The sequence below is a fragment of the Pteronotus mesoamericanus genome, unplaced genomic scaffold (genome assembly GCF_021234165.1).
Source record: "Pteronotus mesoamericanus isolate MK-2021 breed Mesoamerican mustached bat unplaced genomic scaffold, CSHL_Meso_final contig_94, whole genome shotgun sequence".
NCBI classification, from domain to species: domain Eukaryota; kingdom Metazoa; phylum Chordata; class Mammalia; order Chiroptera; family Mormoopidae; genus Pteronotus; species Pteronotus mesoamericanus.
The window spans coordinates 44,055,001-44,078,154 of record NW_026555285.1 but is presented as its reverse complement, the minus strand read 5'-3'; the positions used below and the strand labels follow the sequence as shown (position 1 = coordinate 44,078,154).

General features: G+C 42.3%; 1 protein-coding gene across 2 annotated transcripts; it reads left to right on the top strand.

The window, feature by feature from the left end:
* Nucleotides 1–19,101: 19,101 nt before the first annotated feature.
* SOX21 (SRY-box transcription factor 21) lies at nt 19,102–19,932 on the top strand. Of its 2 annotated transcripts, XM_054586642.1 has the most exons (2): nt 19,102–19,476; nt 19,558–19,932. In XM_054586642.1, exons 1-2 carry the CDS (start codon nt 19,102–19,104, stop codon nt 19,930–19,932), a joined length of 750 nt encoding a protein of 249 aa, XP_054442617.1. The 2 variants fall into 2 exon arrangements, with proteins under 2 accessions (XP_054442617.1, XP_054442616.1); XM_054586641.1 differs by having other exon boundaries at nt 19,102–19,932.
* The last annotated feature ends 3,222 nt before the right edge of the window (nt 19,933–23,154 follow it).

Here is a 23,154-nt window from a genome sequence, read left to right as displayed (position 1 = left end):
GTCTAAATTTTTTTGTGACTGAACATTTTTGTTCAATATTATGTCTGTAACACTTAACCCGAGTTGTTGCCAGTATCAGCAGTTCATTCTTTTTCATCGCTGCGTGAGATTCCATTTTATGACTATGTTGTGATTTATTTCATTCTACTGTTAACGAACATTTGAATTGCTTCTGTTTTGAACTATTACAAATAATGCCTCTATAGACATTCATAAACATGTCTTTCAGTGAATGTGTGTTTATTTTTGTTGAGTCACTACTTAAAAGAGAAATTGCTGAGTCATATGTTAGGTAGATGTTCAATTTTAATAGATACTACCAAAATTTTTCCAAGTAGTTGAATCCATTTATTCTCTTACTAGGCTGAATGAGAGTTCCAGAACTCCATAGCTTCTTCAGCTCTAAACCACTCTGCTACGTCCTGCCAATGATGTAGAAACTAGGATTCTGCAAATTTCATTTCCCAGGCTCTTTTATCGTCTGGTGTCCTTGCTTTGTTCTGTCAATAGAAGGCCTAGTGGCAGATTGAAAGATGGAAGAAGGAAAGAAACCCATCCCCCTTTTTGGTGTGATCAGCATGACCCCAGTGACAGCAGCTGGCTCCAGCTGCCATCTGCTCTCACGCCACCAGCGTCGTCCTTCCAGAGACACGGGCAGCAGGCATGTGGTGGCCCCTACGTAGAAGTCTGAGAGCCATCTCTGCTCGACCCTCTCAGTTTTCTAGATTCTGGTCACCTCCATTTTCCCTGTATTTCTCTTGTTATAGGAGAGGTAGTGGCTCCCTACAGTTAGTATTTCTGGTCACTCCAAGAGGCCCGTGGGCCCTTTCAGTCTCTCATTATCTGTGTAACAAATTCCATAGCTATAGTCCCATCGGTTTGAAAGCCTAGTGCTGTTTCTGTTTCCCCAATGGGACCTGGCTTCGCTCACATCCCAAGTCCCAGGGATTGGTCCCAGTTCCCTCAGATGCCCAAGTCCCAGACAAAGTGTGGAAGCTGCAGAGGGCCCCTGATTCCGGAAGATCCGAGGGCACTGTGTAGAACCCAGGAATGTGAGGAGACACCCGCAAAACTGATGTTAGGCTCCCCGCTACCCTGGTTGTTTTCCAGATCTAGAACAGGTTTATTCCTAGAAAATAGAGAGCAGCGGTACTTCTTACACACCTGAGAATGCAAGTTGAGATGAAAACCAAATATATTATTATTAAAAACCATCTCTGCTGACAAACACACTTTCTTCACTTCTGAGTTCTCCAGATAATGGCAAATATGCCAAGTTCCCTAAATTTGTTATTCATTTCTAAAAGAATAGGAATTTAGGACTTTCATTTCAAGAACTAACCTTCCTCCTGGCTGATACTTTTTAAAATCTTATTTTCTCTTGACTTCAATTTAGAGAACATGTAAATGTGTTTTGTTCAGCTAAGTTGTAAGCATCTTTATAAGTTATAGCAAATCATTTTAGACACAGAGTAAAGTTCTTAATTTATTAGCTATTTAATTAACTTTCACATCCAATCTTATTAGTGAACACTACTCACTGAATTTTCTGTATATCCTTCCAACGCTCCACTTCATTCCATCCGTACACACACGCAAGTGCAAATCATCCAGGTAGTTCGTAGACATCAAGCTTCCTCTCTGCCGCACGGAATCATCTTTTTAAAGATAAGTCTGATTTAGCTTAGACAGGCACTCATGCCCATGGGTCGGTGGCATACCGGCCTCTTTAGGGGACCAACAGAAGGCTCTCCTTGCCCTTCCTCCCTCCCCAACCTTGTTTCCATTTACTGTCTACCTTGAATTCTGGGCCTACTGGACTTTTATGAGTTCTTCAGACCCCTTGGGCTATCTCTGGTCCTTGGGCTTTTAACATGTTTTTTCACTACTTTCTAGAACTTTCTTTCAACATCATCTCTTTTTCAACTGTCTCTTTTCAGTTAATGCTTATTCGTCCTATGAGTTTCAGTAGGAAAACCCTCTCCTTTAAGTTAATTTCCTATTGTATTTTTTCCATTATTGTTTATCCCCTTTATGACTTCTTCCACTTTATCCCAATAGGGTTGATTAGAAGATCCTGACTTATATCTCTTTCATGAAAGCCGTTACGCTTGTTGTTATTTGTTTAAGTGTCTGCTGCTCTCATGAAGGCAGGGATTATGTCTACCATGTCCACTGTTTTTAACACAAGGCTTCACACTTAGTAGATAACAGTATTTACTGAATTAGTGAATAAGTGATTACTCCAACTATGCCATTTGTAATCATGAAATTTTAGAGCAAGAAAAATACCTCTAGAGATGACCAAATCCAATCCTTTTATCAATAAAGAAGTTCAATAGTTTGTTCGAGAAAAGTCGTATACAAATAGTTCCTCACAGTTAGAAAGTGTTTTAAGCACAGAAAGTAAGTAAATCAGGGAAGGGATATGGCAGAGGTATATTTAGTATCTACCTCTAATTTTAAAATATTATCCTTGGAGATTTCACATAATTCTATGGACATTGATAAATTACACCAGCTCTAAGGAAATAATTACATCAATGAATAATTTGGGTTCTTACAGCTTTTATAAATTATATGTCAGCTTTTCACAGGCAAATATTCCTTCTTAATTCTCAATACATGTAATCATAGTATTTTTCATATTTAAGCAGAATTTCTTGTATCATATAATAAGGTCTATATTTCCTCTCTGCATTTTTTTCATGCCACGGTAATAGTTCTCTCTTTTTTACTTTTTTATCTAATAATATTTCCTTTCCCATTTGTAAGAAATGCCTGAATAATTCACCCAATAGTGGTGACAGATTTATACATATACAGCATTCTCTCCTCACCCCATTCTAATTGTCAATTAATTAAATATAAGGAATTAAAATGTTAGACTAGAAAATATTCTCTTAGTGCAAAAGTCGTTGAGAAGGAATAGAGGTACAAAAACACATGAGACATATAGGAAATAAAGGGTAAGTTGGCAGACAAACCCAAGTATATCACTGATAACATTACATCTTAATTGGTCAAATTGTCCTATCAAAAGGCAAAGATGGTCAGACTGGATTTAAAAAAAAAAGACAAGATCCAAATATATGCTGTTTATAGGGGATACATTTCAGATCCAAGGATTCAAATTGGTAGAAAGTTAAAGGATTCAAAAAATACCTTATGCAAGCAGTGACCTTAAGAAAGCTGAAGTGTTTTATCAATATTAGACAAAATAGAATTTAAAGAAAAAAGTTAATAAAATTAAATATGGACATTGTATAATGATAAAAAAGCTAATCAGGAATATATAACAATTTTTATATATATTTGTTATATATATTATGTATTATTTATATATATAACAAAGCCCAAAATACATTAAGCTAAAACTGACAGAATTGAATGAAAAGATAGATATTAAAACAAAATATTTGGAGACTTTAATACCCTACTTTCACTAATGGATAGAACTAGATCAACAAAGGAATAGAAAAGATGAATAATACTGTACTAATTAGATAAAAAATTTATAGAACATTTCACTCAATAAAGGCACTATATATTATTTTCACATGAAATATTCTCCAGGATACCATATATAGGTCAAGAAATAATTTACAATAGATTTAAAAGAATTTAAATTATACAAAGTATGTTCTCTGACCAAAATGAAGTAAAATTAGAAATCACTAACAGAAAATTGGGAATTCACGAATATGTGGAAATTGAAAAACATATTCCTAAATAAGAACACACAAAGGAAATTAGAACATATTTTATAATAAAATTTAAGCATAAAAATGTAAGCACTGTATAACAAAACATGGCTTGCAGCTAAAGCAGTGCTTAGAGGGAAACTTATAGCTGTAAGAGCGTATATTAAGAAAGAAAAAAAATCTCAAATCAATAACCTAACTTTTTACCTTCACATACCAGGGGTTTTTTGGGGGGGGAGGGCAACCTAATTCTAAAGCAATAAGAAAGAAAATAAAAGTTAGAATGAATAACAGTGAAATAGAGACTAGAAAACAATAGATAACATCAACAAAATCAAAAGTTGTTTCTTTAAAAAGATTAACAAAATTGTCAAGCCTTTATCTAAACTGATCAATAAAAATGACTAAAATTACTAAAATCAAGAATAAAAGAGGAATATTATTTCCAACCTAACATTAGTAATGGATTATAAAAGTTAAAAGAATTATAAGGGAATATATGAACAACTGTATGCTAATAATTTAGATGAAGTGGAAAAATTTAGAAAGATAAAATGTCTTGGAAAGGCAAAAACTGATCTAGGAAGAAATAGAAAATATATATACTTTTAACAATTAAAATATGAATTAATAATTTTAAAACTTTTCACGAAGAAGAGCCGATGCCCAGATATCTGCATGGTTGATGTCTACCAAACATTTAAAGAATTAATACCGATTCTTCACAAATACTTTAAAAAAACTGAAGAGGAGAAAACACTTCTCAACTCATTCTATGAGGACAGTACTACCCTCATACCAAAACCAGACAAAAACATCACAAGAAAACTATAGGTCACTATCTCATATGAATATAAATATTAAAATCTTCAACAAAAGAATATAAAACTGAATCCAGCGACATAAATAAAAGATTATATATTATGGCCAATTGGGATTTATCCCAGGAATTCAAATTTGATTTCCACAATCAAGGTAATACACTACGTCAATAGACTGAAGGACAAAAACAACATGACTATCTTAATCGACGAAGAAAAAGCAATTGACACAATTCAACACAACTTAATGATTAAAAACAAAAACTCAATAAACTAGAACTAGAAAGCAACTCTCTCAACTTGATAAAAAGCTCAGAGCTAACATTGTACTTAGTGATGAAAGACTGAAAACCAACCGTATCTGTTCAACAGGGTACTGGAGGTGCTAGCCAGAGCAATTAGTCATGAAAAATAAATGAAGGGCATTCAAATTAGAAAGTAAGAAGTAAAACTTCCTCTATTTGAAGATGACATGACTTTGTATATAGATTATCCTAAGGAATTCAATAAAAACTATTAGAACTAAAAAGTAAATTCAGCATGACTGCAGGATACAACATCAATTTACAAAAAAAAATCATATTTCTATATACTAGCATCATAAATCTAAAAAATATTGTGATCAATTCAATTTATATTACTATAAAAAAGAATAAAGTACTTATGAATACATTTAACAAAAGAAGTTAAACTTGTGCACTAAAAACTGTAAAGCATTTTTGAAAGGAATGAAAGAAGATCTAGATAACAGACATCCTATATTCCTGTTTCCAAAAGCTTAATGTTGGTGAGATGGCACTCTTCAAACTGATCTACAAATTCAGCATAATACATACCAAAATTCCATCTGGCTTTTTTGGAAATATTGACAAACTGATCCTAAAATTAATATTTAAATACAAGGGACCCTGAAGAGCCAAAACAACCTTGGAGAAAAAAAGAAAACAAGTTTGGAAAACACACACTTCGCTATTTAACGAACTCTTACAAGCCAATCATAAAAAGACACCAGTTAAAAGTTAATAAAGAATCTAAATAGGTATTTCTCCAAAGAAAACATACAGTTGATCAAAAAGCACAAAAGAAAAAGTTCAACATTATTAGCTATTATGTAAATGCAAATCAAAACTACAGTGAGACGCCATTTTATACCAACTACAATAGCTGTAATAAAAAAGACAGATAATGACAAGTGTTGACAAGGAAGTGGAAAAATTGGAATAGTTAAACATTGCTAATGGGAATTTACAATGATACAGTTACTTTAGAAAATAGCTAACCAGTTAATTAAGACAATTATTATTATCATTGTACAGATGAAGAGTTCATCAAAAAGTTAAATATAGAGTTACTGCATGACCTACAGTTCTATTCCTAGGCATATAAACAAAAAAAATTAAAATATACAAGAAAAATTAAAATATATGTCCACACAAAACTTCTACATAAATATTCATAGCAAAACTATCATATTAGCCAAATTATATTTGTTTCTTCAATAGAAACAACTTAAATGTCCATTAACTGATTAGTGGATAAATAAAATGTGATATATTCATGCAGTGGAATAATATTCAACAATAAAACTAAATAAACCTCCCTAGTTGGTGTGGCTCAGTGGTTTGAGCACCCACCTGCAAACCAAAGGGCCGCTGGTTTGATTCCTGGTCAGAGCACATACCTGGGTTGTGGCTGAATCCCTGGTGGGGGGAGGGGTCACATGAGAGGCAACCACACATTGATGTTTCTCTCCCCCTCTTTTTCCTTCCTCTCCCCTCTCTCTAGAATAAAATAAAATAAAATAAAATAAAATAATGAATAAACGATTGATACATGCTACAACATGGATGGACCTTGAAAACACTGTGCTAAGCAAAAGTCTCTCACAAAGACCACATATTATGTTATTATTTTTTGCATGAAATGTCTAGAATAAGGAAATCTACACAGAGAGAAAGTAGAGTAATGGTTGCCTAGGTTGGAGGTGGGGCAGCTAGGGAATGATGGGGAGTGACTGCTAATGAATGTAAGGTTTCTTTTTGTAGTGATGAAAATGGTCTAAAATTGAATTGTAATGGTCACGTAACTCTGTGAATACACTGAACACATCAACCTGTACACCTTAAATGGGTGAATTGAATGGCGAGTAGATCATATCTTAATAAAGAAGTTATTAAAAAAAAAAAACAACCTCTTCATATAACACAACAGTTCATTTTTATAGATGACCTAGTTCTGAAACAAGTGAAAGTGGGAATCAGGTTGACTACGGTGGAGACAAAGTAAACAAGCTTTGTCATGCACCTTCAAAATAGAAATAAAAATAAACCCTGTGGGAAAAAAGAACATGAACAGCTCTGGCCAACTCATCCTCAGGAGGCTTCTGCCAATTAGTCCTAATGTCCAGTCATTTTTCCCCCACAGCCCCAGGTCAACGAGGAACATCTCTGGCGCTACTCTTGGTTTGGCCAGTGAAGAGGTATTTTATGTAAAAAAAATAACAGTTTACATTTATTTGCATTGCCTCATTCCATTCTAATCTTCACAGCAACTTTATGAGTTAGCTGAGACAGGCGTTACTGTCTTCACTTACCAATGAGAAGGCTAAAGCTCCAAAAATTAAGCTGGCAACTATCAGAAGGCAACATGGAACTCAAACATGGAATGTCTGCTTCCCAGGTTAGTGTTCCTCATACTGTGCTGCTCCTACCTGCCTTTTTAATACATATTGATTATTATCTAAGATAGGATTCTATTCAGACTGTTTATAATTTAAAACTCATTCATTGCAGTATGTATTTTAATTGATGGCCTCTGCTGATGTCAGAAACCACAAAACCACTGATTCATCAGATTGAGTAGGAGTCCAGTCAGCAATGGAATTTATTAATCTATCTCTTCAGACATTACTAATATTTTCCTTAAGAAACATATCCCTGAGATGAAAGTGAAAAGCTCATGATTAAAGCAAAGAGGGTGGCATTCCACCAAATAAATGTCATCGAAGTGTGTTGTTACATGTTAATTTTTTGGTAAAGTTTTTGTGTCCTCTAGCAATGTCTTCTGCTTCCACTCTCTCTTTTTCTTAACAATATCATCATTAGATGTGTAATTGGCTCTCATTATATAACAGATTGTTTTCTCAGTCCAATGGAGTGAATTTATTCACATATATTTCAAAATAATAAAATCAAAAATTAAGAGCTTAAAAAGAAAAAGAAATGTAATCGTGAACATAACCCCTACAACTGGCATTGTGGTTAGTGGCTCTAGAATCTTCCTGACACTAGACAAATATTACCAACAACTATAAAATATTTGAAGTCTGTGTATTTGTCTTTTTAAATAAAACATTTTAATACTCTAGATTTAGAGCACTGATTTTTTAAGAAGAATTTTCTTCAAACTATAACCCTACAGGTGAAAGTGGCATGTTGTGGTCATAGAAAGCTTGTCTCTGTCCTTTGTGGAAAGCAAAGGGCTGATGCTTGACTAGCTACTCTCAAAAAATCTAGAAGCAAACATAATTTTATCTAGGCAGCGATTGAGAAAAGGCTTTTTTTTCGGTCACTGTTGAACATAAAGGCCCATTAGTGGGAACCAGAAGAGATTACAACAGAGCAGCCCCAGCTACGCATGGGTGCTCCTATCTTCTCCCTTTCCTTCCCCCAAACTGTCTACACAGTAATTTCACAAGGCGGGGAGGCTACAGGATTTGGTCACCTGTTGAGCCATTCCCTTTGTGACAAGAGAAAGTCTCCCCTCCAGCCTGTGTAACTTCTGTGTTTTCCTCCTTTACTTTAAATATGGCTTCTCCAGGTTGAAGGGAACTAGGGAACTTCAACAGAATCAGCTTGTAAAGTACTAGATAGGTTTGCTAAGTTCATTATTATAACTCTGAACTTTGATGTCCAGATGAAGATTGTTCTAGTTATCTATTGCTCTGAAACAAGCTATCTCAAAACTCAGTGAATTAATACAAGCATTTTATTATATCTCAGAATTTTGTAGGTCAGGTATTTGGGCTTGGCTCAGCTTCTGTCCCACCTGGCATGGGAAGGGTCAGATGGTGGTGTTCTGCCGGTAGATGAGCTGCTCTGGAGGATCAAAGACAGCATTATTCTTGTGTCCGGCACCTTGCGGGGGATGGCTTGAATCTACTGGTACTGCTGTTTATCAAAGTATATCTCTAACAGGTAGACTCAGAATGGATGAAATTTTCACATGGCAGCTCAGGGCTCCAGAGAAAAAAAGACCCAAGTGGCTTCTTACAACCTAGACTCAGGAGTCCTAGAATGACACATTGGCTATGTCCTGTTTGTTAGGCAAATCACTAAGGCAAGCCCAGATTCACACGGTGAGTTTTCAGACTTCACCTCTCAGTGAAAGAGTAACAAAGAATTTTGTCTCAATCTTTAATCTACCATAAAGCTGCAGTTGTGGAACACAGGTTATGGAAACAGTTAATTAAATTAAAGATTCACATAGTCCTCAGTCTGCCATATCAACTCCATGTAGACTTAATGACAAGTAGTGCAGTGTGAAAGCTCATAGCATTTTCTTCACCCAGCCCCACAAAGTTTGACTTGCTGTTCATCACCCTAAGCATTGTAGACTCACCCAAGTATTGTCCTACCTCGAAGATGCCTGCCTCAGACCCCAGATGTACCTCCTCAGTCCCAGCTCAGAATCCCAGACCTCTGCTCGTCTAAGAAAAAGGATTGAAGAAAGCACCGGCTCCACAGCTTATGCCTCTATTATGTACTTATAAGGGAAACCAGCAAGCATACTCTGGGATAATAGAGGACATCATCTACCCCAGAATAAAAACATTTATTTCTGGGGCGAAGTGGAGCAAAGTTGTCAGTGTGTTATTTTTATTGGAGATTTGGTGGTAAAAATAATACAAAATGAATTTTTGATGTAAAATATCACACACTCTAGAGGTATGTATAGAGAAACAGCAATCAACAACACCCCAACAAACTGGTCCACCCAGCCAGGGCTAGTCAAAGAACGTGTAAAATCAAAGGTGAGACAATTTCTATAGTCAAAATTTGAAAGGGGTGGTTACAGACATGTCCTCAACAGCAATTTATGATGAAGGATTTAAATAATAACGACTTATTCAGGGGCAAGAGCAGTACATTTGAGATAGCCCGATGGTAGAAAGTAAGAATGTGGGAATTTTACCAGGGGTATCAGAAACATTCTTTAAGTCATCTCATTTCCAACACCACTCTAGACCTCATTAATTAATTAATTAATTAATTAAGAGTAGCTTATTAATCCTGTATCTGAATCTTGCCATTAAATCCTCAGCCTCTCCTTGGCTGTGCACACGCAGATTCAGAGCATACAGCTGATTCATTCCTTCAACAATTTATTGAATATCTCTTCAATGCCAGGGGCCTGGCTCGGGGCTGAGATATAAAGATCAGTATGATATGGTCTCTGCCTGTAGGATGTTTAGAGTTATGTAAGAAAACAATCAGTTAATAGTTGCAACCAAGAGGTGCAAGTGTGAGTAATAGTTGATCCAGGGTATGGAGACTCACACACCAAGAAATGGTCAACTCAGCCTTTTGGAGGTATGTTTATGAAGGAAGCATCTCCAAATTACTAGTAACAAAACAATCAGATAATACTTTTTTATCAGATTGTTGCCAGACTCTTAACTCTCTGCCATGCACCGTAATCATAAAGGCAGAATTTTACAAAAAAGCAAGTCCTGTGCCTCAATGAAATCTTCCCTTTGCCTCAAGAAAATAAATAAAGACACATTTTTATCAAACAGGGGGCTTTGTCTGCCAGCAAGAGATATGTTTGCTAGTGGACAATGTACATGCATTAATGTCAAATACTGTTTCCAAAGTGCCCGGAAAAGCGGCACTGCAGCCATGTTCGTGACGTGGAGTCTGGCCACTCCTGACAACTGACTGGAATGTGGGATTGGAGGCTGATAATGAACAAAAGGGCACGTCAAATAGGAAGTCAGTGTATAGAAACACTTTAGTGCACAAACAAAGCACTGAAATACAATGTGGCTCTCCAGATATGGGGAGGGGGTGGGCAGGGGGGGAGGGGGGTGATGATAAGTCCACTGAGGTCACGAGTCAGCTTCTCAGGCAGCTGCCGGCACGCAGGGCCGATGGCCGTCCGGTCGCCCGCCTCTCTCCAACGCTTCCGGAGTCCTGCCATGGGCCCTCCGATGACAGTCAAGTACAAAAATCAGAGGGAATCGTGGCATATGCTTGCTGGTAGGTTATTTTCCCTTGCTTCTAGAGAAAGGGAACAGTTTCACTGCCGGGTAAAACAAATGCACTCATTCAGGCTTGGACTGTGTGGAGGGACCAGGGGGCTTGGCTTGTGCTCAACGCATCAAGCCCTGAGCCTGGACCAGGCAGCCACGCTGTCTGTCCATCAGCCATGTAAGAAACTCGGGGAAAACTGGGCCCACTACCAAGCCTCTCACGGTACAGACACAGAGGCTCCCGTTCCTAATGCAAGACAGAAATAGCACAGTGGCGTGAAAACAGGTCAGGGCAAATAGCCTACCATGATCACCAAGTAAATCATGAGCAACTCTATTTGGCAAGAAAACCCTCTGCTGGGCTGATAAAGGAATGGAGGATGGTGGGGTTTGTACTAATGGAGTTTTTCCTCCAGTGTGCAGAGTTCATGGACCCACCCAGGCGGGATTCTTGTTCTAGAGATAAAGACTGGATGGCTTGGTTGGTCAACTCACTGTCTAAACTAAGAAAAGCAGAGCCAAGCAGAATTGTAGGAAAACGTGTCGAAGTGTGTCATGGAGTGGCACGAGGGCCCAGGCTGAGCTGGATCATGACAAGCCCCAAGTCTGCAAAGAAGACAGTGACCTGCCCCCAACCCCTGCCACACAGTGAAAAGGAAAAAGACAGGAGTGCCACTCTTACAACTTCTGTGCCACAATGAACGGAAGAGGCCAGACAGTCCAGTAAGGCAAGAAAAAGAAACGTAACAATTAGAAAGGCAGAAAATTCTCAGTATTCACAGAGGATATACTTTAATATGTAGAAAATTTAAAAAAAACAAACCCTTCATATAAGTTAAGTGAATTAAACACGGTTTTATAAGGTTGCCACTTACCAAGTCAATATAGAAAAATTAATTGTATTTTTATATGCCAGCAGCAAACAGAATATAAAGTTATTTAAAAGATGCTATGTTTAAAAAAGATCCCATCTTTAAAACATGCTATTTATTATAGTATCAAGATAGTTTTGAAAACCAAAGAATAATAGATGAGTAAGAATTCTACCAGAAAACTATAAGATATTGCTCAGAGAAAGTAAAGAACAACAAAATTAATGAAAGGATGCTGGGCTCAAGGACTAGAAGTATTAAAATTGTAAAAATGTCAGTTCTCCTGAAACTACTTTAGAGATTCATAGCAATCTTATTTAAAATGTTTTTCAAAAAAATATTTGAATTTTATTAAATCTTAAAAGTTCTCATCACAAGAAAAAATTTTGTAATGATATGCGGTAACAGATGTTAACTAGACTTATGTGATCATTTCATGAGGTACAGAAATATTGTATTAAATAAAATAAAGTATTTGAGTTTCTGAACCATATTTGGAACCTGAAAATTTGTTCTAAAGTTTATATGGAAATGCAAAGGCCAAGAGTAGCCAAGACACTTTTGAATAAAGAGATGAGGGGACTTGCTTTGTCAGAATTAGGATAGTACGTTATTAGTGCAAACACTGAAAAATATGAAGCCAAATAGCTCAGAAACCAACTCCATCATACGGCAAAGGTAGCAAAATGAGCAGTGTTAAAAGGCAGTCTTTCCAATGAATGGTTCTAGAAAGTTGAGTATCCATATGTAAAGTAATCAAGCCTCATACTATACACAGCGATCTAGTTCAGATGGATTCTGGAATTGGAGAAATAGCTCCTATAAAGACCAACCCTCCCAGGGGGAATAATCATAAACTTGGGAGAGCATATTAAAAAACTACTCTCTGAATGCCTGGAGAAAACTCACAAACAGAAACACACGAGGATGCACTTAGAAAAAGGGCCCAACGCTAAAATAGTTTCCCATGTTTAATTTTGCCTATAATGTCTCTTGCATGTGTACAACAGTAGACACCAGAAAGGATGCCTATAGCAGCCAATGTACATGGTTAAAAACCGGAAACAGGAGTGTATTAGCAAATACACAGTGGAACATTGACTATTCAGTAGCAGCTACATGCAGCAGCAATTCAGTGACATGCAGAAATATTGAGTCCACACAATATAATTAAATGAAATATTTCATCAGAACAGGCTTTACGCAAAACTTTTATAAGTTAAAAAGAAATTAAAATGAAGACATAGTTTTAAAGAATACATATGGTAAACAAAACTACATGGCTATCTAAAAAATCAAGGGAATGGAAATGATTACATTGGGTGAGGGGAAGCAAGTGTATAGTTTCCTGGGGTTATCACTCAGTTTCACATAGGTTTACTGGCAGGTTTTATTTTGGGTGGTGGGTTCATAGATACTTGCAACATTATGAAGTAGAGGCCATTGTTGGAGCGCTTATGAGAATGTGTTATGAATTAGAAATTGTTATTACATCAATTCTGTGCACTTGGAGTTTACAGAAGAATGGTAGAAAGAAAGGGATGAAGGGAGAAGAGGGAAGGAGACAGGGTGGGACAGACAGTTGGGGCTGGGGGGACAGACAGGCTGAGGTTAGATCACGGTTATGATACTTCCTTTTAGGACAGCCCTGGGCCATCAGAGAAAGGGGAGGAACTGGGACCCTTCAGGGCTGCGATAGTTCAGTGTTCACTGTGGGAGCCCCACAGCGTGGGGGACCGTGGGCTGCAGCTGAGACCCAACCTGTGCGGACCACCCCCAGACTGGAGACCGGGGTGCCGTTGGCCGGGGGTTCGGAAGGCATTGTTCGAGAGACTGCCGTTGGGCTCCGGCCGAGCCCCGGAAGGCTGGAGGGAGTAGGTGGAACTGGGAACCTGAGCCTTCCACGAGGACTCAGAGTGGAGACTGAGAAGAACATCAAGTCAATTCAAATCCCACTCCTTCCACTTTTGGTTGTGCGACTTCAAGCGAGTTCCTCCTAATTCATCTGCTCTACAGCTCATCTCCCCAGTTGCAAACCGAGGTAACCCTTACCTCATAGAGTTTCCCTAAGAATGAAATAAGGTAATGAATGTATGTAAAAGATAGGTTCTCTTGAGAACTCAACTGTTGGCTCTAAAATAATCAACCGGCTCAGCAAACGAGCTCCAAAGCAGAGGCATCCTTAGGTAAGAAGCTGAATCTGAGGGGGGAAAGCAGCCAGGGCAGGACATTCTGGAAGCTGCAAGGGAGGACAGCCAGATGGAGCAACGCTGCCAAGCCAGAAGCAGGTGTGTTTACCACCCTGCTGGGATATGTTAGGGGCCACATGGTATGATGACTGTCCAACCCGCCTCATTCATTTCTGAGTGTGCTCATGGCTAGCTTCCTTCCACCTACAAAGAGCTCTCACCCCAGGAGAGGTCAGCCTCTCCATTGCTTTTACGGGGGTCTTGGGATCTGAAATCAGTACTTTGTGAAGTTGTCTGTCTTGGATTATTTGTATTGTCTTTTATCCCTTCGGTGCCTTTTCGGGGGGAAGTGCGGGGCGAGAGGTAGCTGTTGTTTATTTTGTTTTTCTTGCTCTGCTGTCTAGGAAAAGCTCCTTTCGATGACATTAGCCCATGGGAGCACTACAAAAAAAGGACATGAAAAGTTGTCTCCCTAACTGATGAGTACACTCTCAGTGCCCAAGCATGGCCGCAGCAGGGAGAACGAAGGGACAGAAATCTCAAAAAGATGGCAATTTAGCAGCAAGGGGCCACCCGTGCCGCTGTTTACAGTCTGATTCAACTCCTCCTCTGCCCTCTCCAGCGTCATGTGGATCCTGGTTTGGGATTTTCCCCTTTTGGGGGCTGATGGGAGTAGGGCTAATAAGGGTAGAACAAGGGAGCTTAAGGAGTAGGACTAGAGAACTGTGACAATAGCTTAAGGTTGGCTTTTGTCACAGTTTGCTCATTTCAACAGGACAGGCAAGCGATATTACCTTTCCATGTGGGTATGAACTCTTATGAAGTCTTTCATTGCCTTTTGCTTATGACCCCAAAGCTCTCCAACTATAGTGGCCTGCTCTTGGTGTTCCAGGTGTGATGGCTTGGCCTCTGCACTTTGAAGACTTCACCTTTACCGCCAAGTCACTTCCCTGTGGTTTACCACATCCATGGTTCCAGAAAAGTATTATGGTGAGCGATGTGGGTGAAAATCCAGTGAGAGAGCAGAGCTGGGAAGGTTGCAGGACAGTGAATTCATTTGCTCTGATCCCTTGCCTTCCTTCTGGACCCAAATATTCTCCCCTCCTTTATAAAAGAGAAAGAGAAAGCAAGCCAGTCAGTCTGGTGTTGCCAAGGTATTTTCTTTTTTAGTCCCCAACAACCTCATTGCTGCCTCCTAGTGAAAGTTTTAGAATTGAAAACAAGACCATTTACTGGGTTGGATTGAAGAGGGAAAAGAAGAAACTGAATTCACACAGACGCACAAACTTTTTCTGAGCGTGTCTGTCTTTTAGTTCCTGATTAGATGTAGTCGTGTGCACAGGTGTATTGCTGTGACCATAGGGAACACGCAGAGCCCGCACAGACTCAACTGACCAAAGCGTACTCTCTGTGGGTGTGCACAATCAGGAGTTGACCATAAAAAGCCCCGCAGACGTAGAATTCTCTTTCAATGTATTCTTCCCTTACTATTCCTCACACAGACTATTCTCTTTCTCGTATCTTGGTATTTTTCACCTGTAGGTCAAAAAATGCACAAGAGCAAAAATGCAATGTTCTATCAAGTCAAACATAAAGTCTGTGGAAATATATTTTGGGGCATAATAAAGAGAAGGCACAGAAAGTTACCTCGTGGGAAGCTCTAGCAGACTCAGGCCAGAGGCGTGAGGTCGGGTAAGGACATCTGCCTTCCTCTCACGCATAGCTCGTTGAGAGGGACTGCCCTTGGTTGCCAAGGGTGTAGGCCAAGAATATTGATCCCCAAAAACTGAAATCAAAAAACCAAATCTGTTCTATTTTGAAATGTATACAATTTTATTTGGTGAACAGACAACAAACACACCAACAGCCATTGTCTTTTTAGGTATGAAAAGTACCTTTGTTTTTGCACAGGTTAACATTCTTGGACTTAAGAACTTTCAGATTTCGTTTATGTCATATCACAAAACAGGTGATGTTGCACAATTTAAAAACTACCAAGGAAGCATATGTATTTTATTTTTTACACAATATTGCTCAGATAAGCAAAACATTTCAATCTCACATACAAACATTTCTTTCCATGATAATAATTTATTACAATGATTTTTAACTTAAATTTGAAAAGAGTTTATTACAACTAACCAAGATAAAATCTTTTCTCAATTCTTACCTTTTGTATATGTCAAGGTAATTTTTATGATTAGACAGACTCAACTTCATTCACAATGTTTAGTGAATAACAGTATGTCATATCTTGCATCCCCTTGCATATGTTCTTTGCAGGATAGTGTATCACATTTTTGTCTCAAAAATATTATACAAGTTAGTAGGTTAAAAGCTCAGAGGTGATAATTTTGTAGTTTATCAGCACGAAACAGTATATTTAATATTCTAGTCCATGTAATTACACCTGCCAGTGTTTTAATGCTGCTCCACCCAGAGTCCATGAATGACAGTGTCTGTAAAGGAATATGGTTCTAGAGAAATCAGTCCAACTGTTGTAGCAATACAGGGGGCATAACGGATACAAAGTAAACATTCGTCAGTGTGATAGCTTAAGAAAAATACAGACTCCTACAGTCACTGCTGATTTACATTTCTGTGTCACCACCACAACTACAATTAAAGCAACAATCACTATTCTATTTAGTAAAATGATCAAGAAAAACAAGCCTACCTCTTCAAGGAACAGTTTTTATTTAAGTCCGTAACTTCAATCAATGCTTCGGGTCTGTGTGTGTCTGTGTGTGAGTTGAACATCCCTCCCAAGGGAAGGCTTATACAGAGTTAACCACTTATAGAACTTCCTGCTTGCACGCACCACATGGTTAGGTCAAATCCAAACTGCCAAAGAAAGAAGGCAGGCAAGTTCTCCCTGAAGGGCAGGCCTACTTGTGAATAAAACTTCCAGACTGATCATGTTGTAAGTATGCTGCAGCATACCAAGAAGTGAGAAAAGTATGCAACCAAAAGCATGCTATTGGATTTTTGCATCATGTCAATTACAAAGGAAAAAACTACTCTTACTAAAGAAAATTGTGCTCAACAACACAGAAATATTCCAGTATGGCCTGATTGCTATGTTTTACTTTTTTGAGAAACATTTCGTATTTCTTTTTTTACGTTGAACACTTCACCCTCTGCATTTCAGTGAGATACTGTAAGTCAACTGTACCTTAAAGAGATGAGCGTATCGATGGCTCTGACGACCAGAACAGAAAAGGCAAAACAAAACACCCAGCCTTTTTAAAGAGCTGGAGAGCCAAGGATGCCTACTCTCAGTCTGGGCTGGCTCCTTTTCAAATGGGTTGCCAAGAGCATGCTCAGCCCCTCCTCAGTTATTTTTCACATCACCACCTCTGACTGCGTACATCACCAGTGCAAGAAAATGCGGGAAGCATCTTTTGCAAGTCACATCTGACTATCCGAGGAAAACGAGCACTTTCTTGCTAGGAAGAGTCTCCAACATGTTTAGTTAGGGTGCGTCCACGAGACTCTTCCTGGTGCGCTCTTCCTTCCACCGGGCGGAGGATTCCAGGGCCGCGACCAGTGCTGCTCCGACCGGCCAGAGTAGCCGGGATGACTCCGAGGTTGCCCATGCCAAACAGGGTGCAGACTCCGTGGCGCGATCCGGGCTCTCCACTCGCCTAAACCTGCTCCCTAGTGAAAAGAGGTGGGAGGAGCAGTATGGAGGGGGAAGGGATCCTGTTTAATTCGAGGTCCTGGGAGTGTGGGAGCGGGAGGAGGCTCCACTGATCCCTCCTCCCTCCTGGAGTCCCGGGCTCCACCTCCTCCGCATGCCCCCAGATATACACACACTCAGCCGCGACTGGACATGCACACCAAGCGCCGGCTCCGGGCGCGTACACACACAGGTAGCGACACTCACCTGAGCCCGTGCACTGGGCTCCTGCCTCCTCGGCAGCGGCTGCGGAGTGGCGGCCTGAACCGGGAAGGGGCCCACTGTGTTGCGGCAGTCGGGGAAGCGGGAACAGCCCCAACGCGGACCTGCGAACTAAGGTGACGTCGCGATTTCCTTAAATCCCCTCCTCCTGCACCTCCGCCTCCGCGCCTGCTCGGTTCTGTCCGGAGAACCCAGGAGAGAGGGGCCCCTAGCTCGGCGCACACGCGGGCGCACGCTGCGAGGCCAGCGCGCCGGCGCAGGAAACTTGGGCGAAGTTAGTTGCAAGTGCCGGGCGGCGGCCGAGAGGAGCGAGGCGGGGACGCAGCGGGTGCCGGGCCAACCGGGCCAGCCGCGCCAAGGCTGCGCCGCCTTCCACGCTCGGCGCGCTCCGGGATCCCAAGTCGGCCGGCGTGTCTGGAGGGGCTCGGAGCGAGGGGAGCCGGCATGGCCCGGGAGCTGGCGCCTCGGCTGGTCGGGCGGATTTCCTCTGAGGGCCGGAGACCCCAACCTTGATCAACCTTCGTCCTACCTTCGTCTCCGACCCGCAAGCTAAGAGGAAGACCCGCGAGGCAGGTGCTGGGGGACGCGAACAGCTCCCCGCTTCCTAAAAACCCCAGTCGATTGGGGAGGGTCCCATCAGGGCGCCCTGCCCCGAGTCAGGAAGACGGGCTGGTGCTACCGCATTTGTGTTGATATCCATTGCTGCGCTGTTTTCCCGTGGTGCTCCCGGACCCTCCTCCTCCTCCCCCTCCTCTACCTCCTCCCGGGCCATCTCCACTCCTCCTCCCCCACCCCCATCTGCTACTGTCAAATGAGAAAGTCACCGAGGAGAACCCAAACACTCCAGCCACGGAGAGCCCCCTTTGGCACTTGGCAGCACGCGGCGGCTGGCTCCTCGGTTCAACTTGGTGGAGCCTCTGCGACGCCACTTGCCGGGCTGCCGTGCATTTAAGAGAAAAAAGACCGAGGAGGCGGAGAAGCTCTGCCAGGCAGCGGCTACCTGCAGGGAGTTCGCGAGAAAAAGCCGCCGGAGAGGAGGGACAAAAAGAAAGCAAACGACAAACGGCCACCGTGGGGTGGGGACACCACCTAAAAGTTACCGTGCTCCGGAGAGGTTTTTCCCGAGCGCTCGGCCGGAGAGATTAGGGCAGCCCGAGACGCAGCGCGGCCCTGGGCTGGTCCCCCGGCCCCCTCCTCCCGGGCGGGAGCGACCCCCGGGCGCGAAATAGCGCGCGGTGAGCGCCGGCGGGCCGAACGTGTCCCCGCGGACAGCCAACATTGATTTCCTCCGGGCCGAGGGCGACGGCCCGGGTGGCGGTGGCGGCGGCGGCGGGCTGCAGCCGCGGCACGGCGAGAGCATGTCCAAGCCGGTGGACCACGTCAAGCGGCCCATGAACGCTTTCATGGTGTGGTCGCGGGCTCAGCGGCGCAAGATGGCCCAGGAAAACCCCAAGATGCACAACTCGGAGATCAGCAAGCGCCTGGGCGCCGAGTGGAAGCTGCTCACGGAGTCGGAGAAGCGGCCGTTCATCGACGAGGCGAAGCGCCTGCGCGCCATGCACATGAAGGAGCACCCGGACTACAAGTACCGGCCGCGGCGCAAACCCAAGACGCTGCTCAAAAAAGACAAGTTTGCTTTCCCGGTGCCCTACGGCCTGGGCGGCGTGGCCGACGCCGAGCACCCAGCGCTCAAGGCGGGCGCCGGGCTGCATGCGGGCGCCGGCGGCGGCCTGGTGCCGGAGTCGCTGCTCGCCAACCCGGAGAAGGCGGCGGCCGCCGCTGCCGCCGCCGCCGCTCGCGTCTTCTTCCCGCAGTCGGCCGCCGCGGCGGCAGCCGCAGCCGCCGCCGCCGCCGCGGGCAGCCCCTACTCCCTGCTCGACCTGGGCTCCAAGATGGCAGAGATCTCCTCGTCGTCGTCGGGCCTCCCGTACGCGTCGTCGCTGGGATACCCGACCGCAGGCGCTGGCGCCTTCCACGGCGCGGCGGCCGCGGCTGCAGCGGCTGCGGCGGCCGCCGGGGGGCACACGCACTCGCACCCCAGCCCGGGCAACCCGGGCTACATGATCCCGTGCAACTGCAGCGCTTGGCCCAGCCCCGGGCTGCAGCCGCCGCTCGCCTACATCCTGCTGCCAGGCATGGGCAAGCCTCAGCTGGACCCCTACCCCGCGGCCTACGCCGCCGCGCTATGACCCCGCGGGGCCGCCTTACGAGGACCTATGTGCACACTTGTACATATGTATGATAGGTACGAGCTCTGCGGCCATCCCTTGCGCCCTCCCGCGACGGGGACCCCGGGTTGTTTGTACATAAGATGTATAGGTGCCAGGCAGAGGCAGGGATGCCAGTCGAGCGCGCGAGTGCGCGGGCGAGTGTGCGTGTGAATTCACAGGATCATTTCAGACCCGCACGTCGGCAGCCAGCTTTAAAGAGGGCAGTTGTATCCGGCAGCAGTTGGTGTTTGTTTTGCACTTGGGAACCTGTTGCGTTTTGGCCCACAGAGGTGGAGGAGTAACTTTTTGACATGTTGGGCTCTCCAGTTTCGTTTGTTGGAAGTTTACTGTCGGTTTGATTTTTTCTCATTCTCTTTCCCTCCCCCCGCCCCCTTGGTCTATATGTTGCATGCACTCTGTTCAAATATTAGGTCTGAAATGGCTGGCACAAGGGAAAAGCTGATCTATGCCATCAGTTTCTCGGAGCGGGATGGCTCTGAGCAACCTTGCTCCTTATTTGTACTATTTGAACTTTGCAAATCTCTGTTCTCTCAAGCAGAGCCCCTAGACCGGATCCATTCGTGACCAGTGACCTGCTCGAATCTGGCCTTTTGTGTGTGAGATGATCGCGGTTTCTTTTGTTTATCACGCCATATGCAAATCAGACCAAGAGCTCTTTCTCAAGAGCAAGGAACGCAAACAAGAAATATGTGTGAGATGCAAAGTTGTCAATTGGATTTTCTCTCCCTTAAATAACAGCAAAACAGCTAGCAATCACCCTGAGTCCGCTCACTTGGATTCTGACACAATTTACGCAAAATGCAAAGGCCCTGTTCTATTTTCTCCTATGGCTGCGTTCACCCTAAGATTGTAAATGTGTACATGTCCCTGACAACACTGAGTCTGAGAATGTGTTATTTGCGTTGCCCTAAATTTGAGTCGATTTTAGACTCTAGAGCATTTTGAGCTAATGTCAAAGTTAACTTTAAAAATTGCGGGACTATTTCAGAATCGCAATTTTATCTAAGATTAAATCAGACTTTTTTGTCTGAGTGGTAATTATATATTTATTATTTAGCAAAACTGAAAAAAAAAACCCACAGAATTGTTTTGACAGATGTCTCTCGTCAGCTAACGTTTCTCCACCAACTCGAACCATTTAAATGTGTTTTGGAGTTCCCTCCCTAATTAGCTTATTTTTTAGATCATCTGCAATTCATTTGCAGTTTATGATAAAACACATTTTAGAGAAAAGGACCTTCCTCAATTATAGCTTTTGTGTTTCTTTTTAAATGTATATATTTTGACTAATGTTTGTGAATGAAGTTGGCTAACATGTATTTAGTTTCATTTTGGCTTTATGTAATATAAAGTTTTTAAAAGTTTAAGTATTGGTTTTAACCTTTATGTGTAAATGGTTTTCTTGTGTGATCTTCTAATTTAATATTAGACGTCTAAACTATATCTGTAAATTAGAATCCGACTATCACTCTGTTCATTTTTTTTTTTTTTTTGAACAAAGAGTTTAAATAAAGCCTGAACCAGGGAAAAGAGAAAATCCTCTTTTTTTTTTTTTTTTTTTTTTTGTTGAGTTCCTAACAAGATTTTTATCTGAATTGCCCTTACGTGCCTGGTCCAGGTGAAGTGTAAGGTATCCTCCAAAGGCAGCCTTTGTTTCACTTTTGAATAGATTTACTAGGAAATCTAAATCAAGCCATTGTTATTCAGAGCCAAAAACCTGATTTATCACATTTTTAATCATGAATAGGAAAGAAGATTTTTTAAAAAACCAAGTAGTTGTATTATCTTGGAAAAAAAAAAAGGCATTCATGAACCAGTAGAACAGAGCCCATTGAAAACATCCAGACCGTTCAAAGCATTTCACTAGTTTCCAGTAACATTTTAAGAGGGGAAAGTTGCCTGACCACTTTATCTTGTTAGTGGGAGAGTCCCACCACTTAAATCAGTGTAATTTGTTCACGTATCTCTGGCATATTCCTTATTTACACCTTAAGATTTTATTTGGAAGAATTATCACAGCTAACAACAATATACAACTTTTGGCCTCTTTAGGGCTTTATCTTGTCATGCTCATGGCTTTAAAATAGAAGTATAACACATTCTAATGAGAGGGTTGAATTTTCAGAGCTAGACAAGTTCCCACTGGAAAAAGGTTTGAAATCATAAAGGACTTTAAATTTAGAGATTTGCAGCACCACGAATAATATTAGGGAAAAGAATAAATAATAAAGGGAGATTTTTATTCCCCCCTCCCCCCACGGAAGTAGAAATTCTCAAGATACAAGACTCAACTAGTTTTAAACTCGTTCCCCATGCACGGAGACCCTCTCTGGAGCTGCACGTCTTTATAAGTGACCCGACTCTTTAAAGTCATTGTTTTCCCCCAACGGAATAATATTTTAAATACCATGAAAAGTTTTGGAAATGTGAGAAATGGACTCTGCTGGTTTGACCCTGATTCACTAATTAAAACGATCCCTCTCCTGTTATTCCCGGGGCTCTTTGCAATATTATAAGTTAATTCATATGGTTCTGAGCGATTATGCAAAACTAATTTGGACTGTCCAGGGGTAATTATCCCTGACACGGTTAATTAAATCCTTTCAAGGCTTCGTCTTTGCCTTTTGTAGCAGCCCATCACTTCTCAACACGGAACTTCCTGCAGCTCCCTGGAAATCACCCCAGCTCTAAATCTTAGTTACCTCCCTGAGCCATCCAGCTCGGCCCCACCGGCCCGGGGATTCCCCGCCCCCTCGCGCCCCCTCCCCTTTTCCCAAAGATCGGCGTTTTCTGGGAGCAACGCTCCGGAGTATTGATGAATGAGAAGAGAACTGGAAAGATAGGCAAGGGGAGGAGGGAGGATGTCTGGGGTGAGCACGCCGGGTCACGTCGCCAACAGATTGTGCGGCTGCTGGAGTACGTCCACAGGCCCACAGGGGGCGGCTAGTTTACCGCCCCCCTGACTCCTGTGGTCTAGCGAACCGGTTGCGCCCCGAGAAGGCAAGGCGAAGCCGGTGCAAGGGGGAGCGACCTGGGGCCAGAGGAAGTGGAGAGGGCCAGCTGTGTGCTCAAGTCTGAAAGGGACCTGCAGATCCAGCGCTGGGACTAAGCCAGGAGCTGCTGCGGGGTCGACATCCACCTCCACCTCTCCATCTCTACACCTCCGTCTCTGTCTCCTCT